Source organism: Phoxinus phoxinus, assembly GCF_949152265.1.
Source record: "Phoxinus phoxinus genome assembly, chromosome: 9".
NCBI classification, from domain to species: domain Eukaryota; kingdom Metazoa; phylum Chordata; class Actinopteri; order Cypriniformes; family Leuciscidae; genus Phoxinus; species Phoxinus phoxinus.
The window spans coordinates 5454187-5478976 of record NC_136884.1 but is presented as its reverse complement, the minus strand read 5'-3'; the positions used below and the strand labels follow the sequence as shown (position 1 = coordinate 5478976).

Here is a 24790-nt window from a genome sequence, read left to right as displayed (position 1 = left end):
AAGATGCACAAGTCCTCAACTCCCAGGAGACATATGCCAGTCAAAGACAGAGAAGAAACAGGTGATTCGTGAGGAGAGCAATCACACGTTTATTTTCAAAATCAAAATATAATTGAACACCTCAATATTGCAATAAATCAAGGTCAACACAACAGGCTCTTAAACGTCTACAAACACTCAAGTCTCAGTTAAGCTCAAGTTCTCAAAACAGGCATAGTAAACCGATATCCTTAAAAAAGGTCTCTTCAAAATAATGGATAAATAAAATAAAATAATGTTTAGTAAAATTAAACTACTTGCACTGGATGTGATGGTTTCGGGCTCATCTCATATATGAAACACCTGTGATTCTCAACTACCTGCTAACGTAGCCTTGTTGACAAGTTTGGTTGAACAAGGGGCAAAACATACAAGATATAGTACCTTCTATGCCCTGTTGATGGTGCAATCGCTTCTTTTAGCAGAAATAAACTGCTGTTGAAAAAGGATAGGTGCCATGCAAAATGTAATGAGTAATTGAAAAGTGGAGTAAAAAGTACATATACTCCTTCAGAAATGTAGTCAAGTAGAGAGTTAAAGTTGCTTGTATCTTTGACACTCAGTCAAATTACAAACTAGCCAAAAAGATACTTAAGTACTAATTACATTTACTCAAATACTTTACACCTCTGCCTCAAGTAAGTTATTTGGCTCTGGAGGAATCCTGCAAATAGTTTGGACACATTTTAGTTTATTTTTCCGTGACAGGTATCAAGCTGTTCATGACCTGCCTGTCACCTTTAATGGTCAGAAAAAAATAGTTCTGATGTGTGTTTTGGCACTCAAGGGACTAAACCCACAGTTTTGTAACAAGATGAAAAAGTAGTTTAATATGAGCCTTTGAGATCTTTCACCTTTCAACCTCAAATCTTTATCGTTCACCCAGTAATGTCTCCAGCAGACCTTGTAATTTTCTTTCGATTAGCGGGTCACACGTACAACATTGGCCTGTAGGAAATGGCTTGTTATAGATGTCTGTTGTGTTTGACAACTCAGTTTCAGCCGTTTAATGTAATACAATATTTTGTGCTTTTCTTAAATGATGACAAAATAAGAGCAAATGCATTAGGGAACCAGGAGGTTTATTTTTTGTGCACAATATAACATACTTTTAAAGTTCAAACGATAATAAAAAGTGTCCTAATAATAAAGCACTGCTGGTGGATTTCACGAAAGGGACTTCAACTCTCTACTCATTCTGTGAGGTCAGTTTGAATCAATTCAATTATCTAGTTTGGCATGACTGAACTGACTGAAACATTGGCTAACAAAGAACACAAGGGTGGACGGTGGTGTGGATTTGAATCTCAGGTTTAACAGCTTGATCATGAATAATCACTAAAGCTCTCCTCGTTGGAAACAACTGTAAAAGCCTAACTCTTTTAGCACCTGCAGTCTCCTTGCAGACTGGATAAAATGTCATACATCTTCGTTCACTTAACACTGGACACTTATTCAAACAGGGAGAGAGGTATGCAGGAAAAACACTTTTTTGTCTTAAAAGGTACAAAAACAAAGTGCATCCTCAGAGCGTGCATGCAGTAGGGATCCCACAATTTGTGTTTAACATCCAAAAATATTACAAAAATTGTAAGCGCTATCCCACAAGTCCCTGCTGCAACAGTAGGACAGCAGTTGAGGAGATCACAGGAAACGGATGCCTGCACCAAACTGAACACCGTCACATATCCTGTCAGGGAACAAAAAAATATTTAGGATTTAAATCAGTGGTTACAATGCTGTTATTAAATGTTGTGAAAATTAAAAACTATATTGAATCTGACAGAAAATGACCCAATCCAATGATTGGACAAATATTTTTTGGTCCTGAGACTTCCACAGAAGTTATATATGTAAAAAAAATATATATATTCAGACCACTTCTTTTATTGTTTGCTATCAGTATGTGAAGAGAGTTTCAACGTATTTATGAAAAGCATCGCCTACCTTACCTTTATGCAGGAATATGGTTCAGTGTATGTGTGTATGTACCTGTCTCCGCTTTGAACACCCATGGGGAAGCAGTAATTGAGTTCAAGCCTGGCAATGTTTCCCAGGCGTAGCATTATACCAGCGCCGTAAGACCAACGGATACACTCCGCTAACTTCTGCAGATGTGCACGTGGTCCCTCTCCTACACAAACACAGTGCAGAATTACAGGCTAATACTACTGTGAGAGGATAAACAGCTTTACACCACATGAAGTTTTCATAATACTCGGCCCACTGTAGTCTCTAACACTAAAGTGTCATCCTGGAGTTTCATTGCAACATTAGCGTCACCATGTGGACAAAAGGTTCCAATGCATATAATCAATCAATGACTATAGACTAGTGTTATTTTAGTAACTATTAATAGTAATAGTTTTTATTAATATTCTGAATTACTTTTAATATTTTTCATTTTAGTTAACAATAATAGCCCTGCAACAGACAACTGCACTTCCTTAGTTAAAACTAATAAAACATTTCTGAGACAAAAAAAAAGCTTTCAGCAAATGACCACTGACCGTAGTTGAGGTTGCAAAGGTTTCCAGCATTAAGGAAGAAGTGTGTTTTGAAGAGGTCAGCCAGACCGCCCTTGTTTGAGCGGAAGGGGAGGGGTGTGTAAAGGTGAAGCCCACCAGCCCAATACGCTTCCCCACCCAGATAATCACCTGATCAGGTAAGATATCAAAGGGAAAAAAATCATAAGGTGAGCTGTGATCATACCCTATATATATATATATATATGCTGTACATACACACACACACACACACACACACACACACACACACACACACACACACACAAATACGCTTGTACCTTCACTCTGAGGTCCTATACTGTACATGCCGAAACCTCTGACACTGGTTGGGCCGCCCAGGTAGAACCTGACAGAAAAACACACATGCAATTTATAAAATGCTATAAACATAAGACCTCTGGCTTTAAAGGGATAGTTCACTTTAAAATTAAAATTCTGTCATCATTTACTCACCCTCAAGTTGTTTCAAGTCAATGGGACCAGTTAACTGTTTGGTTACTGACATTCTTCAAAATATCTTCTTTTGTGTTCAGCAGAGAAAATAAATTCATACAGGTTTGAAACAACTTGAGGGTGAGTAAATGATGACTGAATTTTCATTTTAAAGTGAACTATCCCTTTAAAGCTGCTGCAAGCACCAATCAGCCAATGGGAGATGGCTCTCTGCCCTAGACATGTTCAGGCTGGTTGACATCTTAAAGAGGACCTATTATGCTTTACAAAGTTCCCAGATGACCTACTCCTTCCATCGAGATTCTGACGTGCACATACGAGGAGAGGATTTGTGAATGTCAGTGAAGCAGGGAAACTGACAGTGACATGACAACATGGCAAATGTAGTATGTCCGAATTACATTCATCCTTCATACTATATAAGACATACTATAATTCAAACATACTAGAATGAACCATACTTCAAAATAAGAATGTGATTTTTGATGCGGCCCAAGTGTGAGAAGCTGAAAGTCATGGTTACAGACATTTCCGGACCGAAACACTCTCCAAGTGATCGCGATATTTTCCCCCAAACCACTTCACCAGAAATCCCGCCCTGCTATTGGTTAAGGTTACAGTGACGGGTTAGGTTTAGGGATCAGTGTTTGCTGTAGGCAATCAGAACTGTGATTGACATGACCAATAAAATCTTAAGAGTCGACTGCGCGACTGACTGGGAAGAGAGGTGTTGTAACCTTATATGTGAAGAATAATGTGTTTTTGAACATTCAAGCAAAAAAAAACTATTCTAGTAGATCCTAAAAACAAAATCAAGACTTTGAAAAAGTGCATAATATGGCCTCTTTAATTCAGTGTCTAAATTAGTCTAAACATGTATTTTCTAAATGTCTTTTTAATTGAGCACAGTGTGGTTTTATCATTATAAGATGTTTTTTATTACCACATAATTATACATTTATAATCAATTATAACTATAAAACCTTTCAAGGAACAATGGAGCAACCACCTAAAAGCAAGCAAACAAACACACACACACCTGTCGGCAATAGAGGAAGGCTGACGCCCAAGAGGAAAGAGCATCCCACCCCATAAAGATGCGGATAACACCTAGAAGAGAAAATCATCAGAGCTACTTAATAATACTACTGTCCAAATATCACAAATGTTCTTTAAAAAGAGACTTTTATAACTTTCTAAAGCAGTTAAACCATTATAAACAATGTCAAAACAATATCTATAACAATATACGTGAATGAAGACCACACGCACCGATCCCCAGATAAATGGTTTGTTAAGCTGCAGCTCAACGTCCTCTTTGAGAAAGCTGGCATCTCCGCCGGTGTATCCTGCCAGCTCCTAAACCAACAGAGCCAACACAACTATTGTCCAGACAGTTTTAATCAGTGATGGACACTGTGAGGCAAACTAACGGTGAGCAAAGAAATACGTAACAGCTACTGATAAGATCTGGACTGATGTTTAAGTTCACACACACACACACACCTGGTTGAGCCGCAGTAAGGCACCTCTTTGAGGCAGGATGGCAGAGTTCCTGGTGTCTACTACCATGGTGTGCTTGTAAGAGACAAGAAATCCATGAAATCAGTCTGAAAGTATGGAGCCAAAACGTTAACGCAACAGAGCAGAGCTTACAGAAAGGGCGGATTTAAGAGTGTGTCCGCTCTCCTCTCTCACAGCAAAGGAGGCGCTGCGAGCCAGACATCCCAGCTCACGCCACACACCCTCCCACTTCAGAGTGTGATCCGTCATCCACAGAGGGAACTGCAAGACACATATCGCATTATATCTTTCATTATGAAGTACAACCAATGGCTTAAAATCACAAGACACATTCAATATCTTACACTGAGCTCTGTAGAAACTCCCCTGTCCGTCTCTTTTAGAGAGCTCCACGGGAACTGACCGGTGACTTTGTACAGGTTGAGAGTGAAGCTGCACAAAGCAAAGAAGCCAAAGTTATTCAATATCTATTTAATATTACTGCAAGGTTAAAAGCTAATGTGTTCAAGTGCATCTTAACATAGAAGAAAAGTTACACACTTCATCTTTAAAGTTTTTCGTTGTTTGCAGAAAACATACTTGCGTTCATAATATCCCGACTGTGGTTTAAAGAAGGACATGCCGTAGGACGTCTCCTTAGTTCCATAGGAAAACTGAAACGTGAGCTTCTCTCCTCGGCCAATTATATTTGGAAGTTTAATACCCAAGACCTTTAAAGGTACAAAAACACAAATCCAGTAACACAATGAAACTACAGAGAAAATCTAAGAAAGATTGATAATTAGTGCTGTCAAATGGATTAATTGTGATATATATATATATGTGTGTATGTATATATTTTTAAACTTTTATGTTAGATGCAATTAATCGTGATAAATCGATTTGACAGCACTAGTGATAATATAACAATACTCACACTGACTGTAAATGTTCATATTCATATTATTATTCACATTAAATATTATTCTATTCATAGCATGAAAGAAAATCTTATTTGATAGTAAAAGTGCTATTTTAGTACTATGTATATACCAATATAGTGTTTATTCATATATATGATTCCAGTTTTCATTTTAATTTTCGTGATTTTTATTAGTATTTAATATTTCTATCTGGCTTTCATTTATATGAAATATAAGAAGTTTTAATAGAAGTTTTATTTTTTAGTAATTTTAGCACTTAAACGTATTAATTTATTTCAGTTTTCAAGTTCGCTTTTGATCCACTTTTTATATTTTACTTTATTTTAGCTTTTCTTCAGTTACCGAAAACACAGCAATAACAACAAAGGTCAAAAGGATGATTGACAGGACATTTCACATATCACTTTGGTACTATTTCTGCAGTGTTGCAAAGTGTAGCCACGGCCGCAGTCAAATCTCATTGGTCCAAAATCCTATCCGTATCACATATGTTATAATTGGCTGTTGGTCATGCAGTATTTTTTATTTCAGTGCAGACAGACATCACATCTGGTTAGGATGCAAAGTAATTTCTGTGTGTATAATGGTTCTTACCATACTGCCTTCATTGTTTCCAACCATGGTATTATAACTGCCTGTAAGTCGTTTAAGCTCAGTAACCTCAAATGTAACATCAAGTCCATTTGGCAGAGCATTGGCTCCTACAGAGGAGATCAGAAAGACAGCATCTTATGAACAACACTGTAGCTGAATGTAATGCATGGTAGATTCCTCTATGAAATCTAATTCATAGATGAAAATTATCATTGCAATTCTGTATATATACACACATTTAATACTGATAATAAAATGGCTGACTTTTGGACCCACTGTTTTTTCTGTGTTTATGAGTATGTAAATGAGCTGGTGAAGGTTAATATTCTCCAGCACAGCGGTTTGCTTGAAGTACAATTTGTAGCTAAACGTCGAAAGTCTAGAAGAGCGCAACAGCTCAGTACAGAAAACCTGGACACATTCTACTGACCGTAGACATTAAGGTCTAGTTCGTTTTAAACTGTCCATAACTAAATTGGGCATGAAGATGTTATGGATGCAGTACCTTCTGAGATGTCAATCACCACCTCCACGTCTTTGAATATGCCAAGACGGAGCAACCTTTGTCTGGCCTCATGGGATTTTCTCATCACCTGAACAAAAGACTGGGCTTGTTACCTTGTCTACTAAATTGGTGATCGACCAATAGGGTTTCTTAATGGCTGATATCCATGGCCTATTTAATGCTGATACATTGCATACAATTAATGTCAGTACATAAGACGTAGCTAGTAATAATTGTATCTAATAATCTATGCATTTACAGATGTTTTTATCCAAAGCAAAAATAAATCATTCATTCGTCTTGGACCATTTTGGTCTATCGCTACTCATAATAACCAGTACTAATAAACACTTTGACCTTCTTGACAGCTCACTTACTTCAACCAGGTTTCTGGCAGTGAAGACATCAGATATTTCATAGCCCAAGTAATCCTCTTTAGTTCTGCCCAACCCTTCAATGTTGACATGCTGTACAACAACCTAGAAGAGAACAGAGATGTCATAGTGAGTGACTGCAGGTTTTGGACATGACACAATGGTAATACCGTGTTTTTGGACATGCACAATAGTATTCTTGGAAGTACTTTGGAATAGAATGTAAATACTGTGGCATTGCCATCTAATAGCATTAGAGTTTTATGGTATTTTTTTGTAAGGGTGGTACAGTCAGAAATGAAAAGTGTTATGTTCATGTTCACTATATTCATGTATGTACATGGTATAACCAGGTTAGGTTATAACAAACAAACAAACAAACAAACATGGTCGTATCATTTTAAAAGTTTAAAACGATTTAAAAGAGCAATATCAGTTTAACACAACTTACATTTTTATTTTCTAAAACCTCTTGCTTAGTTTCCTGCACCGCCTCCATCATTTCCATATCATCTGTGTTGACGCCCATATCTCGCCCATACATGGGGTAAGAATCCACACTCTACAAAAAAAAAAAAACATTGCAAATATTCTGCACATGTATAGCTAATATCCAATGCCATGTACATAAAGACGAGCAGCTTTCTTTAACAATACAACAACAAGCAATAAACCAGCACAATAATTCTGAGCACAAGAGGTCACAGGCAAAACGAGGATATTTCACCCTGCGTTTTTAAGAAAACACTTACCCGTGCGTGCACAGTCCCCATAGTTAGTGCAATAATATCCTCAACGCGTTAGAGCCGCTCCGCTGATCGTGGGAATGTAAAATATCGCAGTTATTATGAATCAGCGAACCCAACCCCCTTCAAGGAGGACGCCATGACACGCAACCGCTTGGCGTACCTGCACTGCGATTGGCTAGAATTAGGTGACGTCACACATAGGCGGGTCCGCTGACGGCGCGTTGTTCCTTTGCGTCGCGCGCGTTCACTCAATTTGCGCAGCGCGTCTCAGACACAGGATTTACTTGTGAAAATGGCAAATGTAAAAGTTAAGAACTATAACGTTACATGGAGCGCGTCTTTCAGACCCTCAGAGAGACAATTACTTCACAGCTAGGAGGAGGACTCTGTCTGTTTGTTTGTTTGTTTGTCTGTCAGTCTCTTTGTTTGTTTGTTCTGTGTCTGTCTGTGTTGTAAATCCTAACGTTATATCGTAGACATGTACGTTAACGTTAGACAAGTGAGTCTTGCTGATAATGCGTCAAAGATTTCGTTTTGGTACTGTGGCCTGCATGAGGTCACGTAAAAACGATTATTTCTCACTCTAAAAGGCTTCTCACTTTAAAAAAAAAAAGTTATATGGTAGCCTATAACGTTACTTCTGTTTTTATTAAGTAACCTACCTTGATATACCTTGATTTTTATGGAAATATCAGGCAATTCGTGATTTTCAGGCCTGCAAAAAAATAATATAATTAGGCTAATATAATATAATCCTAATAATCTTCAAAAGTAATACGTAGTAGACTGGGTTCGTTTTTTTTCTTCTTGTAGAATATTTTTGTTATTTAGAAATTGCTTTTTGTGAATCTAAAAGGCAATATTTATAAAATTAGATTCAGTAATTAATTACACACAACTTTAAAAGTCATACACTGTATAATGGCACAACCGTGCTATTTACAAGGTGTGTACTGCCATTCCGTCGGCAGGGGGCAGTGTGACCTCTCCTGTGATGGGGATTTTATTGATTACCTGGCTTTAAATGAGCAGCTACTCAAACCAAAACTCAAAAGCGATTTTTCTTTTTGTTTAACTGTAAAGTTCAACTTTTAACATTCTGAGATGATTAGATTAATCCAAACTGAGAAACACGTTCAGTAGGCAATTTTTAAATGTCCATTTGACAATTGCCTACTGGGAAAAACTGATGCTATCAGTTTGTTATATTTATTGCCATAATTTTTCATATGACATACAATGACCCTATATCTATCTATCTATCTATCTATCTATCTATCTATCTATCTATCTATCTATCTATCTATCTATCTATCTATCTATCTATCTATCTATCTATCTATCTATCTATCTATCTGTCTGTCTGTCTGTCTGTCTGTCTGTCTGTCTGTCTGTCTATTTAGGCGCGCGCACAGTCTCTCTCTCTCTCTCTCTCTCTCTCTCTCTCTCTCTCTCTCTCTCTCTCTCTCTCTCTCTCTCTCTCTCTCTCTCTCTCTCTCTCTCTGTCCCCCTTTCTTCCACCTCCCATCTCCTCCTCAAATGTGCGCAAGCCAATCAGCAGGCGGCTGGAGCTCTCGTGCTCTCTCTGCCAGCAGCAGCAGAAATCCTTCTTATCAAAGAAACGCACAACTGGAGAAGTCCATTCACTCACAGCCTCTAACCATGGGTCCTGCCTGCTTCTCCTGGGACGTCTGTTTGTTTTTCCTCCTCATAAATACTTTGGATGTCATGGGAAATGTTGCAGTCGCAGGTAAGTGTTCCATTCTTTTTTCTTTCTTTTTTTTCTGTATCTTCCACATAATTTTTTGGTGAAACTTTTAACACCTGATATTGGCTAACATTCAGTGGTTGCGTGTTTGTATGCAAATTGTAATTGCAATAAATTCTGTATTATTAATTATTATTGCATTCATCTAGAATAATAATTTAGTCATAATATTTAAAACATTGCGCTCTCGTTATTGACATAAGAGCTGGAAAAAGCTTACGGAATAAGACATGCGTATTTGAACGCGTTTAACGCGCAGTTTTATGCTCTTGATATTCCTTAAGGAGAGCTCTTCAAACTCCCATAGGGTCTATAGGAACATGAGCCGCCCTGATGGGGTCGGTCCGGGGGGCTTATCGACCCCTCACTCCTCCACCACCATCAATACGCATTGTGTCTCTCCATAATGAATGCCTGAAAAACTCAATAATGATACAAACAATAAAAACGTCTGTTGGTTCTTTTTAACTACGACACGACTGAAGGATTTGTGATATTTTATATTTTCATGTGTATATTTTATGTCAGACAATGTTTTTGCCGATAAACCGAGATGAATGAATGAATGAGTCTGACTATTGCGCATAACGGACTTTTGGTTTCCCCGGTATTCAGTTTTTTTAAATAGACAGTACTTTAACAGATTAAGTTATGGAATGCACAAACAAAACTTTAGAAAGGATTCTCTGTTTTTCTCTCTCTCACACACACACTTCATGTGTATTTATGGCTTGGACGTTGGATGTAAGGAGCGCACCGTTGCGCAAAAGGTGATCAGTTGGATTCTGCGACTTTTTACATTTGCGTAAAGTTGAAAGAATTCACACGATTTCATGAAAAGACAAAGAAGAGTTTGGGGGGCCAGTGGTGTGTCACTGACAGGATTGAGTCTACGCATCAATAACCAAACCACCTCCTTAACCTCTTCAAAAAGACAATATCTCCTAAAGTAGCTTTCCAACAGTCTGCTCATTCATTCATTCATTCATCTCTGTATCTGGAGCATCAATAAGCATAATTTCTGCTCTTTAGGTGTATCAATATATCACTTTATTGGACCGTTTTTCTTGTCTAAAAAGGCTAAACTTCTTCCATCCGGACTGGCCTTGTGCTGTCTCAATAAGATTTTGTCATTTTGATTCTGTTCTGTTCACTTTCACCTGTCTAAACCAGCAACGAGATCCCCAAGAGAAAGTAAACTGTTCTCAGAACAGACAAAGAGTAACATTTACCACACCCTGACACATCTCCTGTCAAAAGAAACACATAAAACAGATTTTTCATTAAAGTCAATGTTTATCTAATTCAGTTTGACTAGATTGTCTTTTGGTAGATGTGCTGGACTGAGAAGGATTAGTTGTTTCTGGAACTCATTCTTGCTCTTCTGTTTGAATGTTATTCAGTTTTGTAACCAATATGAATGAAACTGAAAGATTAATGTAATGACCCTTCTCTGTTTTATTATTTGTATTGTTCTGATTTAAATAGAGGGGCTGTCATGCTTTTAGAAACTGACCTACTAAGCGTTAGATTTCCGGCTGCCTTAAACCAAAATAGGCACTTAAAGCGCATCTTCATCTAGTGACTTTTCTTTTATGTGTTGTCACTGTCTGATTTGACACTATTATCCTTCAGATCGATGTGTAACAAGCATTCAGCTAAATCTTATCCCATGTGATTACCCGACAGATGCCGACGAGTGCTCCGAAGCCACAGATGACTGTCACATCGACGCTCTGTGCCAGAACACTCCGAAGTCCTTCAAGTGCATCTGCAAGACTGGTTACAAGGGAGATGGCAAGCACTGCGAAGGTGGGCCAGACAGATCTCTCTCTCCTTCTGTTTCGCTCGTTCCGTCCCTGTCCGCCCGTCTCTGGCTGACTGACACACACACACACACACACACACACACACACACACACACACACACACACACACACACACACACACACACACACACTCAGTCAGGTCATCCAGCTGTTCTCTAGATCCTGCTGTGGGTCTTAATTAGTGAGGAGGAAGTGCAGTGTGAGGGTGAGAGGTGCTGGGAGGCCAAAACCTGCTCCAGTCTTTACACCTCCCTCTCCTGTTCTGCTCGAGAGCACAGCACAGCTGGAGCCAACACACACACACACACACACACACGACACGATCAGAGCGGATCACACTCACATTCACTGGAACACTCATACACACATTAACATCACGCCACATCTCTGTACACTCACAAACGTAATGGACATGCTTTTTGGCATAAATATAAGAAAGTTCTGAATGTGTGGGTTTTTGTAACAGAACAATTTAGTAATTGATCGTTCCAGACTTTTTAATAGCTAATGTGATTTTTGGAGAACATAGTGACTGGAGAACAAAACAGTGATTGTCTAATTTAATTATTTTTTTATTGAAATTATATATTGCCATTATATTTCAAAACATGGATTAACAATATGCAATAACAATAGTTTTTCAATAAAGATTCTATATTTGCATTATATTACAAAAAAATATATATAATATGTATTTTTCTAATTTAATATTTTTTCATTCAGGATTATAGATTGGCATTATATTACAAAAATGTATATGCAATATGCATTTTTTCCTCATACATTTCTTTCATGAAAATTATATATTTTTATGCATTATATAAAAAAATTATATACGATATACATTTTTCTAAATCAATATTTTTTCTTTACAAAATATGTTATCAGTATAACACTGTAGAATTGTAGAATCTAAAAATTTGCACGAAAATATTTTAGACATTATTTAAAAAAAAAAAAATTTCTTTGGTTATCCTCTAATATTGTATAATTAAATACTCTAAATTTATGCTCTATTTCTTATTTCATACTCACAATTTCACACTTCCGTTTCATGGCTGAGCAGGTGCAGGGTACGGTTATTAATAAATCAAGTGATGATTTCTAGGTCCAGGTTATTCCACCCAGGATGAATTTGTATTCAAGCATCTTGAATTTATCCATTTGCACACACACACACACACACACACTTCTCTGACTTCTAGCTGGTGCGATTAAAGACTGCGAGCTACATGGGCGTAAATGAGTTTGTGTGTGTCCGAGTATCACTGAGGTGCACGAGCATGATGGACACTTTTAGAGCTGACAAACAGTCGGGTTATTCTCTCTCTCTGCTGTTTCCTGTTATTGTACTCTGTGTTCTTCATCTGTGGATTCTAGATTGTTCGTTTTGCCGCACTCTCTCCCCGTTTCACCCACATGTGTGGAGCTTGTGTTTCAGGAAAAGGGTGAAATGAGCTCTCTACCTATTATGAAACCCGAAACCCATTCTCAATTGCATTAATGAATTAGGTGGATGTGAAATGGCAGACTGCTCTTCAGTGTCTGAGGCCAGACAGCGTGGGCTAGAACAACATCTTTTTATTTCTCTAAGGAAACATGGGGAATGTTCTGGACTTTACAGAAGCCTTTTCCTCCCACCTTCAAACCGCCGTCTACGTTCGCGGGGCAATGAGGCTGTCAGTTATGTTGAATCCGACCGGTCTGCTTTGGTCTTAGCATGTTAACTATGCGTGCGTCTCTTCTCTTTTTTTTTTTCTTCTTTTTTTTTTGCTCTTATTCTGTCTGAGCGGACATTCCGTCCACAGTGTAATGTGGTGTATTGTGGGGAGTGGGGTGGGGGCTGTTTTGTCTGAAGCAAAAAAAGCCCATTAACACCCTCAATACCCACCCTTTAATTAAAGCCCTGCGTGTTTGGCTTTGAAGAAAATTAAGAAAACGCTTGCTAACACTCTAATGCAGTCATTGTGTCTGTCTGCACATCGGTGCCTTTGTGGTCAGTTACATGCTAGTGAAGTCTGTTGAGCATGAGGACATTCAGAACCCATCTCTTTAATATCTCAATTGTTTCGTGTAGACAACAAATAGGCTAAATGGAGACTTTTAGCTGAAGTCTCTTGCTTTTTAGATGTTTCTTCTCTGAAAAGATCCTAGCAATCCAGGTGTGTCGCAGAAAATGTCTTAAACTGTGCTCTTATTAACCAAGATGCCAATCAAAAGTACATTTCTTTTGCTCAGAGATTGGTCTTTGAAAGCTTGGGTGTTTCAGTAATGTAGACCTTTGGCCCTGTTTACACCTGGTATTAAGATGTGTTTTGGTCGATCGAAGTAGATGTGGGAGACATTTTCCTATTTACACCTGGTGTTTTAATCTGTCTCTTTTGTCCACTTTAAACCACTTCTGTTCTGATTTCTTCGAGAGGAGGGTCTACTGGCGGGTACATTTCATGGGCTTTTTCAGATCTTTTGTGGCTGTTCGAGCACATTCGACCACATGAGCGTTTACACTACCAAAGCAATCCGGTCAAATGCGTTTTCGACTACCTCTGGAAGCTCAAAACTCAAAACGTTTTAGACCCCGTTTACTTAGCGTCGTAGGCTTGTGATCTGATTGATCAAACGCATACAGGTGTAAACAGGGCCTCTGTCTCAGCAGTTTCTCATAAAGTACCTTAATTGCAGACCATTCATTAGAAAAGAATAATCATTAATAAGATCTCCTTAACGTCTCAGTTGTTTCTCCTATACACCAATGAGATGAAATGGAGGTCAGGTGTCTCTGAGTCTCCTGATTTCTCAGGTGTTTATCCGAAGAAAAATACCCCAGTAATCTCAAATGAGTCTCATCTGAAGTTTCAGAGGAGATCTCAATAGTGTCATGTGCTCAGATTTGCCAACATACCAAAGTCTACAAAAGATCTCAAATGTTTCTCATCTAATTTCTTTAAGATCATATAATCTGAGCTATGCTATTCACATTAACCTTCCTATATGTCGACTATTTCGCCTAAGAAGTTTCAGGAGAAACGTCAGCCTCATTTGGGTTTACTAAATAAATATTAGTTAAAAATGTTGTGCTGACTGCTCAGTAAATTCAGTCAGCTGGTCCTCAAGCCCACTGCAATTCATTATTAACTTTTTAGCTTTGTGCTCATAGAATTATTGAAAATATTTGCTATTATTTGAATCTTTAACATGGTTTTTATAAGTAATTGCAGATAAACATCACTTTAGCTGGTGAGTAGATATACAGACACAACAAAACAGGTTTTTGAGGTGCATCTGCTTGTAATGTGAGATTTGAAAAGTGCTGCTTCATGGGTGATTCTGAAAATTGTGTTTTGCATGTTTCTGTCATTGTAAAGTCAAGGGATATGTTGTAAATCTGCTTTGTGTTATGTATTTGATGTGTTTTTTTGGGCTGGTAGACTTCATTTAAACTCCAAAAAAATCCATCTAATGGTTTTTCCTACAGTAGACGGCATATGCCTTGAAAATGCCTTTTGTTGGTTGATTCCCCTAAAAACTTAAACACAGTGGCTTTGTGCCAGTATCAAAACATTGCTCTGTTTGTTTGAGCATCCCGACCAGCATGACACAGCAACGTTGGTTCGACCAATGCCGCGAGTTGGGGGCGGGGCTATTGGTTTGTTTGACTAATGAAAGGGAAACTCATTTTCATTTGGTGACTTTGAAATCACACAGTAATGACACAGTTTATATGCTTTAAAGATAAAAGATTATAATTATATATAAAAAATTATGGCATGAGATGAGTCATGACATAGCACTTCCTTCCTGACCCTTTTGGGTTTTATTGATTATGCAAATTGATTAATTGATGAGCTTTCTCAGAAGGGAATCCCCACAGATCTTAAATCCCCAGAGGCAAGTGTAGGGATTTCACTGCTGGGTTTATTTGCAGGGTAGAGAAAGAGATTAAACAAAGCCTGTAAAGATGACTCGGCATCAGGACTATGGGTCAGTCAGTTTAACCTGGAGAAAATTGTCTTGTCCGCCTTTTTATTCATTCTTTTTCTCATTCCCTCCATCCCCTTTTTATCTCTCTGAAAGAGGTCAGGTAATTGCCGCTGCTTTACTGAAGAAGTGCCCTAGTCTGTGCTTGTGTGTAGACTGAGATGGATTGTGTGTGTAGTTGTGTTTCTGAGTGTTTCGATGAGAAAATGATAGAAAAGGGCATGGGGGGTGGTGAGGAAGAGACAGATAAATGGAATGAGAGATGGAGGTGTCGGCCCATTACTAGGCCATTGTCTGCCTGGTGTCTGCGGACTCATCCCAGAGCTGTCAATGCTGTGATTGGCTGTCTGAGTGTGCCCACCATTCATCCCTGACCCTCCCCTCACAGGACACTTCAGTCTCTTTACTGCTTTATATGCCACCACACGCACACACACACACACGCACGCACGCACGCACGCACGCGCACACACACACACACACACACACACACACACACTGAAAATCATAAAATCATAAAATCATTACAGGACAGTTACAAAATGAAAAATGTGGAGTGACATATTATTAATCTAAAACTTTTTTTTAAACAGCATTTTAAATTCTTCTATAATTGTTATCATTCAAAATTTTGGGGTCAGTAAAATTGTTCAATTCAATGAATCAAGTGTCAGTAAATATATTTTTAACGTTACAAAAGATTTATATTTCAAACATAAGCTGTTCTTTTGAACTTTCTATTCATCCAAAATCCAGAAAAAAATGTTACACAATTGTTTTCAACATTGATAAACAAATCAGCATATTAGAATGAATTCAGAAGGGTCATGTGACACTAACAATTGGACTGGTTGTTGCCTTCTCAGGAATAAATTACATTTTGAAATTTGTTTTTTTTTAAGTTGTAATTTTCACATTATATTTTTGATCAAATAAATGCAGCCCTGATGAGCATAAAGGCCTGTTCACAGTCACTAAGGACGATAACTAATGATAATGGAATAGTTCTAAAATAAGATAAAGTTCTAAAAATCATTCTAAATATAAAAGAATAGCAGTCTACACGATAACTTTAACGATAACGACACAGAAGAACGATATCACTGAAATCACTTTCAGAATGATTTTTTTCCAGCTGATGAATGAGAAAAACAATGACAGCTCGAGCATTTAAAGTGGCAGATGACAAAACTGCAGCGCACGCTTAGAATAAACAGAATGATATTGTCCGCTGATGTGGAATCTAATATTGTTATCTTTATAATTATTGTTCTTTGTGTGAATGGCTTCATTCAAAAAAATCGTTTTCTTTTAAATAATATACATACATTTACATATATTTTTTATAATGTACACTTTGTATGGCATCACATTAATTGAGACTGCATGCAATATTTGCACTTTTTTATTTTTTTTTCACTTTTACAAAATAATTTTTGTTTTGTTTCACAGGACCTTCAGTACACATGTCGAAGGTTCAAACTGACTGTGAATGTGTGATTTCTAAAACAGAGTTTTATTTATAATAACGTGCAAATTAAAAGTTGCATTCAAAATCTACTTGCCTCCAAAAATGTAAGGAGACACAGATTTCAGTTTATATGGGCTGTTATCTGCTAGCTCACCCGTACTAAATAACAAGGAGTGGGAAACTTTACAAAAACACACATTAGCAAGGTGTCATTGTTTGTCCCTTTCCTGAGTTTTGAAAAGGGCTTTTTGCAGTACCCCTCCTTCCTTTGCTCCCTGCATGGCACGTTTTTCAGCAGATAGGATTTGGGCATGGGGTGTGTTATCATATGTTGGGCCATCATAGGGGTGTTGAGGTGTTGCCTCCCGCGGGCTCCACCCCTGCTGAGGTGTTAGCGGAGGTGCTTAATCTGCCTGATGGGATGTTGAGCGTAAACACTTCTCCTTCAATTAGAGATCAGCGCGTGTCAACGGCGGAAATGGCGACAAGCAGCAGCCCGACCTGTCAGCTCGCTGCCGGCCCGTATCAACAACAGCTCCGGGACAGGAAGTCTGTCAGCTGGAAGCGAACTAGCCGTCCCGCTCTTTAACATCCCCGTCCCCCTCACACCTTCACTGGCAGCTCATATACAGCTTGTTACCCTTGCTAACGGCCACAACACGCACGGACACCTAAAAACACTGTCACCTCGACGCTCACTCGCTTTCTTACAGTTCTCGGATGGATTGCCTTTATAATGCATTAGTGTAATGCCACTGACGGACGTATTGTGTCTCATTCAGTTCAATTGTGTGGATTAATTTGAACTTCTCACAATAAAAATTTCCACCCAGTTCATGAATTTGGGCTTTACCTGGTTATAATGTTAATGAATTTGGAGTATTTTAAATAAGCGACTACATGCTTGAGGTTAGGTCATTTAATACGCCCAAACCATCTCCATCTTGTACAGCATTTCGTCACTCACAGCAAACATATGACACTCTCTAAAGACACGCTCGCCTGAGAGCACACGCAGAAACATCCTCAAGCAATACTGTGGCATCCTCAAAAACAAAAAACACCTTTAATACACACCCAGATTACAGGCCTCTCATTAGCAAGCTGTACATACACGTATCTGCGTTTTTATGCAGAGGTGCAGCTCAAGCTATTATGCACCTTTTCTTACTCTTTTACTGTAGCCTAAATTATGAAATATAGATTGAATATCTACAGTATGTATACAATTTCATCTTAACGTGATGTATAAGGCCATCCAGAGTATGTGATTTTTGAATAAATTGCATCCTAAATTTAGAGTAAAGTTCTTTATGAATGTATCATGATTTTTTGTATAATTAAAATGTTCACACACACTCAATGTGTTATTTTAAAGTGGCTTTATTAAGGTAAGATTTGTCATTCCTCCATCTCATTTAGCTTCAGGGGACGTCTCTCTTTTCGCTAATTTTTTCCTTCCTTCTTGTGGATCATGTAGCGCTCTTCAGGAGCATGTTCATAGGTAAAACGGTAATGAAACATGAACTTTTTGTTTGCTCCAGAGTGTTTATGGATGTTTTCATGATGAGTTGGCTCAGGGTTTGTCTACTGTGAGGGCCCTTTTCCTCAAAATAAGCCAAAACCGACACTCTTTGATAGACAAAAGAAATAAACAACAAATAAAATACTAGTGAAGTATTTATGCCTCCATAATTTGAGTGTATATCTGTGTGTGTATGATTTGTGTTTGTGGCATGAGCATGTGCACTTGTATGTGTGTTACTGTGAGCTAAATAGATTTTCGGTTTTGAGTAGAGGTTTTTGCAAAGAAAAACAAAACATTCTTAAACGCAGTTCTCACTGTCCTCAAAGCCACAGTTGCACAACGTGAGTGTTATTTGTGGGAAATAATGTGGATATTTTTAGTTTGTGCCGTATGTCTCCAAGAGCACAAGCCAGGTTTATTAAATCACACACTCCGAGGTATACAGAACACAAAGCAGATACCCGCTATCATTGTCTGGCAGAGAACAGACACTTTCTGTCTATCTGATTTCAATGTATTCAAGTGTGTGAGTGAAAGAGAAAGAAATATTGTGTTTATTTTAGTGTCCCCACTTACGTCTGTCTGCTGCACAGACTCATAGCCCTAATGGAGGCTTGTTTCATAAGCCAACTGTTCCTAAAACTTCCTATTTAACCTCTGCTTAGTCTCACTAACAGGATTTGACTTTTTAGTCTTAAGGGTTAGTGATTTGAACAACCCCTAACCTAAGTATTAAACTGCAGTGTGTAACTCATCCATTCTGTTTGTGTTATGGACATGTGTCTGATCTGTACTGACTCAATGTGATGTTTTGTGTTTACTGACTCAATTGTGTGTGTGTGTGCTGTCTTTTTTAGATATGGACGAGTGTGAAAACGACTACAACGGCGGATGTGTTCACGACTGCATCAATATCCCCGGGAACTACAGGTGCACATGCTATGATGGATTCATGCTGGCAGACGACGGGCACAACTGTCTTGGTAAGACGCTAGAGAGAAAAATACACACTCGGTTGCCTCTCTTGACGGACTTACAGATGAGCTACTCCCTTGTCATCTCTTTGCCCGGCTAATGACCTCTGTAATGACCCCCTTCGCATACGTAAACAAATCAGCCTCAGCGATCTTTCCGTGCAGCGCCTCGGAAAAGGCCAGCCGAGTGTGTCTAGCGCCAGTATTCCATCCCCGTTCTGACAGGAGCACGCCAACAGGAACGTTGCGATTATTTTCATCTCTTAAAAATGTCACCCAAATGTCACCAGTGGCGCAATCGCCTCCAATTCCCAGAAATCGGCAGTCAGGTCCGATGTTTATGTTAGCGGTTAAAAATGGAAGTAGGGGAAGAAAAGGCTGAGAGAAAATTAATAACTTGGCAACTCATATTTATTGAAATAGTTCAAAGATGAAATTCCATGACCCGGAGAGTTAGGTCCGGGTCTCATGGTTTTTGCTGGATTGCTGTGGGGATTCAGGAATTCGTTAAAAAGTGTGTTTTTTTTTGTAGCGAGTCTGTCTGCGTTACTGCTCTAAGTGAGTGCAGATGTGTCTTTGGTCGAGAGCGACTTATCAACCTGAAGTGTGGTGGCTCTATAGTGTCACTTCGACCACGTATTTCAGGGTCGCAAGAGATAAGGAGAGAGAAGACAGCGATGGTGTTCATCTTAGCAGCTGGATGAAGACCTTGAACCGCTCTCATCTCATCTCCTCTCTGCTCTCATAATCCAAAGCAAATATGTGTGCCGAGTGGAGTTTCAGGATGCTGAGGTCATCATTTTTCATTAAACGTTGTAATGATGATGGATCCCAGAGCAGGACATCAGGGCTCAGACCTTCAGAGACCTTTAGCACCTCCTCTGCCTTGCTACAACAACAGCTTGCACAATTTAATCAAATGTTTTTTCCTAATATTTTTCCATTTCAAAACAGAAATGTGATGACATCAAATAGTAATAGCATGGTTTTTGACATTACGTAGCCTACTACTTAAAGGTGAAGTATGTAATTTCCAACGCGATCTTTATGAGAATTCTTGTACTAGTTGGCGATTTCGTATGAATTCTACAATGTGACTAGTACAAAAACGTATGATTTGTAGGTAAAGTCTGTGTCCATGAATGCTTTTTTTCCCCCAAGGCTAGTGTATTCTCCCAATTGTTTTCAATGGGAGGGCTGTGTCCTTTTTAAACGCCAGCAACGTGACGATGTGCTGAGCGTCTAGTGGGCGCTGAGCACATAGCAGGTTTTTTTTACGGTCGAGAGTTGAAGAATATTCAACTTTGAGTAAAACACAGCGCTCATCAATGTCACTTTTTACTGTCATGTGTCGTCCAATCACAGTGAAGGAGGGACGGGACAAATACCACAGTCACCAACTGGGTGCTGGGACAACAGCAACAGACGATAACAACAAGCATTACGACGGAACAAAATCATTGAAAACAAGAGCCAGAGCAAATGCTGAATTTTTATATTCAGAAACAAACTGTCTGGGAAATCAGATATTTGGGATATATATAGCACATAGAGTGTCTCAACTAAAAAGTGGCTCAAGCGCCCGCATCAAGACGTTTTCAGAAGAGCACTGGTGTTTTCAGATGGCTAAAAACTTTGTACAATCTGAGTGGTGCGGGAATTTATGATTTGTAAGTAAAACATGACCATGAAGGTCCACCTCTAATCACACCCCAGTTGACAATATTGTATGAATATTGGCCAATGAAAGCTGTGATGGAGTCCAGACCTTCTGCTGTCAGTCTGAAGGTCTGGCTACGTGTGACTAGAGGAACATAAGCAGATTGCAAAAAAAAAAAATTAGATGAGATTGTACGAATTCATAAGAAATTAAAACCAATTTACTAAAATACATACAAACTGTCATCATTTCTGTCAAACAGTCCCTTTGATTTCTATTCTTAGGCCTCCAAATCACACAATTGGTTAAGCCACTATTGCGAACATTTGCTCTTCATTTTGTTGAATTGTGCGAACAAAGTCAGGCAGTTCAATGCATTCATGTTATTCTGAACAAAATCACTTGAATGCATTTCTTCTATGCTTTCTGAATTCATAGGTATAAACTTGTACAGATTGGCTTTAAACAAGCAAGGTGATTCTAGTGACGTGGGCATTACACAACACACATTTAATGACTACCAAATTCATGTACCATAGTATACTATGGTCCAGCCCAAAAAAACAAGGTATTAGTACCATAATACAATGTCTTAAACTGTGATAATGCTGCATGTTACTCTATCTCTATGACTCGTTCCTTCATAATCAAACCATTCTTTACTTTCTCTAACTTTTCTTTTTATCCTTCTTCTCCTTAAAATCTCTCTCTTTCTTCCATTCTGTCTTTGCACAGTCTCCCTCTCTCTCCGCATTTTCTTGGTTATCTTGGCTGTGGGTCTCTTTGGAGTAACTCCAGGCTGTTTCCCTAGAGGCGATAGACTTGCCTTCTATTTGACATCTTTATTGTGGAATGTCTCAAATACAAGCCTAAATGATGGCTCTGGGAACTAAGACAAGGCCGTAGAGGGCCATCAGCGGCATTGAGGGGGCTCTCCTGTTCGAGCCCCCCTCCTTCTGCTGCTCTTGTTATGCCTTTCCCTCCGCTTCCAGTTTTCTGTCGGACTCGCTACTTTTCTATTCCCCTTTTTTCTGTCTTGTCCTCTCTCCTGGATTGAATCTGTTTCTGTCTGTCTTTGTCTCAGCCCCTGTCCTCCACCTCTACCTAGAAATAGATTGACACAGAAAAAGTGAATCATTTAGAGATTTTACTCTCCTTGTCCTCTTCTTTGACTTGCATGCAGTATCAGTCACTTTAATTTTCGTTTGAGAGGTTAAATTAATGATTTGTGGCTTAAAGTCTATTATTACCACATAAAATTGTTCTAACCTGTCCCTCAGTTTTTAAAAAAGAGCTAAAATTGTCTTTTAATCTTAACTTGTGCTGAACTCGAAACATTCAATGAAACACTTCCACTCAGAGATGTCGTCATATGGCGCTTTTTATGTTTCCTCCTCTTAATGCTGATGTTTCTCATTCACACATCATCTGTGCGTGTGTTTGTTTGCTCTTTCAAAACCTCATTCATTCTCATTGGCGCTTTACCGTCATATTATACCGTCATAAGTGTTGTCATAGCACCCCTCATGTTTCTCATTGGCATGTGTGCGCATTATGGCAAGTTCAGATGGAAGTGAAACCACTAGAACTATTGACCTTCTCGAAAGGTTAAATGAATCATGTTTATGACGACCTTTCCCTTTAATCTCTTTTTTGTCTATTTGACATTCTCTTTCTATTTAATTTTCTCCAAGTATGTATTGCTTAACCTTTTCCAATTCACTTCTAGATAATTAATGGCTTCTTTTAACTCGATTCTGATGAAAATGCGATTGGTGTCTGCTCATACAAAACTTTGCGTCATAAGGATGCTGTGGATGGTTGTAGTTATTAAGTGTTTTAAGAGCTTGCTAGGGTGTTAGTTTAAAAGTATAATATCATCAATCGTAAAGTTGTAATTGTGTAAGCTGCAGTTACAAGACGTTTTGAAATGTGCTTCCATAGATCTTAGCTATTTAAAATGACATTGTGTGAGGGGCTAAGCCATTTGGCATGATATTTTAAAGCAACTTCATAGACAAATGGCCAGAAAGACTTGTATTCACTGTATACTTGTGCTAGTTAGATTATTTTCAGCCACCAATAATACTCAGTTTAAAAGTCATTTTGTTTAAAACCATTCCACATATACCCAACCAAAAGTAATAGCACATAGGATGAGCAATAGTAATAGTGATGCTTGCCTTAATGTGGCTTGTGCCACTGATTACGCTCTGCATAAACACACACACACATTCACAGAGTGTGTTCAAACAAACCTACTGAGCGCTAACCAAACCGCAAGCTCTTTGAAATGGGACGGAAATCAGTGCTGTGGCTTGTTGTCTGCCTGGCTGATCTTGTGTAGGAAGTCGTTTTAGATCTCCACATGTTAACAAGTTAAAGCTTTAATTGATTTAAGATCGGCTAATGGGGAGCTGATTAAAGAGCAATTTACTGCAGTTCCTCTGTCTTTTTCATTTCCATTCTTATTTGTTTTCGCTCTATGTGCAGGCAGCTGGACTCAATGTGTTGATCATTTGGCCCTTTTTTTATGAATGCCTGCGTTGCTGCTGCTGTTTATTTATCTTTTGGCTGCTTTTCCCCTCTCGTTCCAACATCAGAATGGGAGAAGATAACTCATAGTTAGAATTACAACACGGGTGATGTTGTAACTGAGGTCACTTTAAACAAGAGAATTCTCAGTATACTATTCTGTTGAGTTGTGTTCACTTCAGTTCAATTCACTTCAGTTCAATTCCAGTCTCTTCTCTTCTATTGAATTAATTTCACTTAATTTCTATTTTATTTTGTTCTGTTTGTGTTGCTTCCCTTCACTTTTTCATGTCACTACTGTTCTGTTCTCTTGGCTCTGTTTCACTTGTGTTCTGTTCACTTCTGTTGAGTTAATTTCTCTTCACTTCCATTTTGTGCTTTTTTGTTTGTCACTTCACTTCGCTTTACTTTACTTTCTGTTCAGTTTACTTCACTTCACTCGTGTTCTGTTGTTCTCAATTCTTTTGAGTTCATTTCACTTCACTTCTATTTTGTCTTGTTTGGTTTGTCGCTTAACTTTGCTTCTGTTTAGTTCATTTCTTCACTTCACTTTTGTTTTGTTCATAATTCAGATGAGTTCATTTCACTTCTATTTTGTTCTGTTCTGTCCTCTTCTGTTCTGTTAACTTCTGTTTAGTTCATGTCACTTCATTTCTATATTTCGTCTTGTTCTGTTCATTTCACTTCTGTTCTGTTTACTTCACCTCCGTTTACATCTGTTGAGTTAATTTCACTTCACTTCTGGTCAGTTCTTTTGAGTTCTGTTCACTTCTTTCTTTTTTGTTTTCCCCTTCTCCATGCTATAAACATGTTCAGTTTACTTATGTTCCATTTAGTTTTCTTCACTTCTTTTTCTCTTCACTTCTGGTCAGTCTTATTCTCACCTCTTACACTTTGATTTTTTTGTTCTTTTACTTTTATTCTGTCCTCTATTTCACTCTTAATTTCCCCCCCCCCCCTCTCTCTCTCTCTCTCTCTCTCTGTCTGTCTGTCTTTCTCTCTCTCCCTCTCCCCTTCTCTCTCTCCTGTTGTGTCATGTCATCTTAGATCTTTTCCAATTTAAAGTTTACACAAGAGCAATCAAACAAAACAAAAGCATTCTAGTTTAAACTCGCAGGCCGGGATGCCAGGGCTCTTGTTTAAATTTTGGCAGAGAGTGCCTTAATTGAGAGATGACAGCTGAAATGTTATTTTTTCCCCTCCTTTTAAAGCAAGAGAGTGCTGTCACACTGATGATATCTGTTTCCATTTACAAATTAAACACGGCACACAACACGCTCGCAGCTATAGAGTCACTCGAGACAGAGGCAGCATGTCTTCTCCAAACCATCCTACTATCAAATATTACTCTCGTCCGT

The 24790-nt window shown here is 38.5% G+C and overlaps 2 protein-coding genes across 5 annotated transcripts in view; one reads left to right on the top strand and one right to left on the bottom strand.

The window, feature by feature from the left end:
- Nucleotides 1-1104: 1104 nt before the first annotated feature.
- Nucleotides 1105-7948, bottom strand: samm50l (sorting and assembly machinery component 50 homolog, like). The gene is made up of 15 exons (XM_079623786.1): nt 7693-7948; nt 7392-7502; nt 6944-7045; nt 6567-6654; nt 6062-6168; nt 5124-5254; nt 4889-4976; nt 4677-4805; nt 4527-4598; nt 4293-4379; nt 4060-4130; nt 2846-2913; nt 2550-2696; nt 2032-2173; nt 1105-1729 (listed from the first exon to the last, which is right to left on the bottom strand). Exons 1-15 carry the CDS (start codon nt 7711-7713, stop codon nt 1684-1686), a joined length of 1410 nt encoding a protein of 469 aa, XP_079479912.1. The 5' UTR covers nt 7714-7948; the 3' UTR covers nt 1105-1683.
- A 1241-nt stretch (nt 7949-9189) lies between these two features.
- scube1 (signal peptide, CUB domain, EGF-like 1) overlaps nt 9190-24790 on the top strand; it is a 65339-nt gene continuing 49738 nt past the window's right edge. For 2 of the 4 annotated variants that reach the window (XM_079623783.1, XM_079623782.1), the window contains exons 1-3: nt 9190-9439; nt 11147-11269; nt 19121-19246. In XM_079623783.1, the coding sequence (XP_079479909.1) occupies nt 9229-9439; nt 11147-11269; nt 19121-19246 (460 nt within the window). In that variant the 5' untranslated portion in view covers nt 9190-9228. The remainder of the gene's footprint in view (nt 9440-11146; nt 11270-19120; nt 19247-24790) is intronic. The other 2 variants (XM_079623785.1, XM_079623784.1) reach the window with 1 other exon arrangement.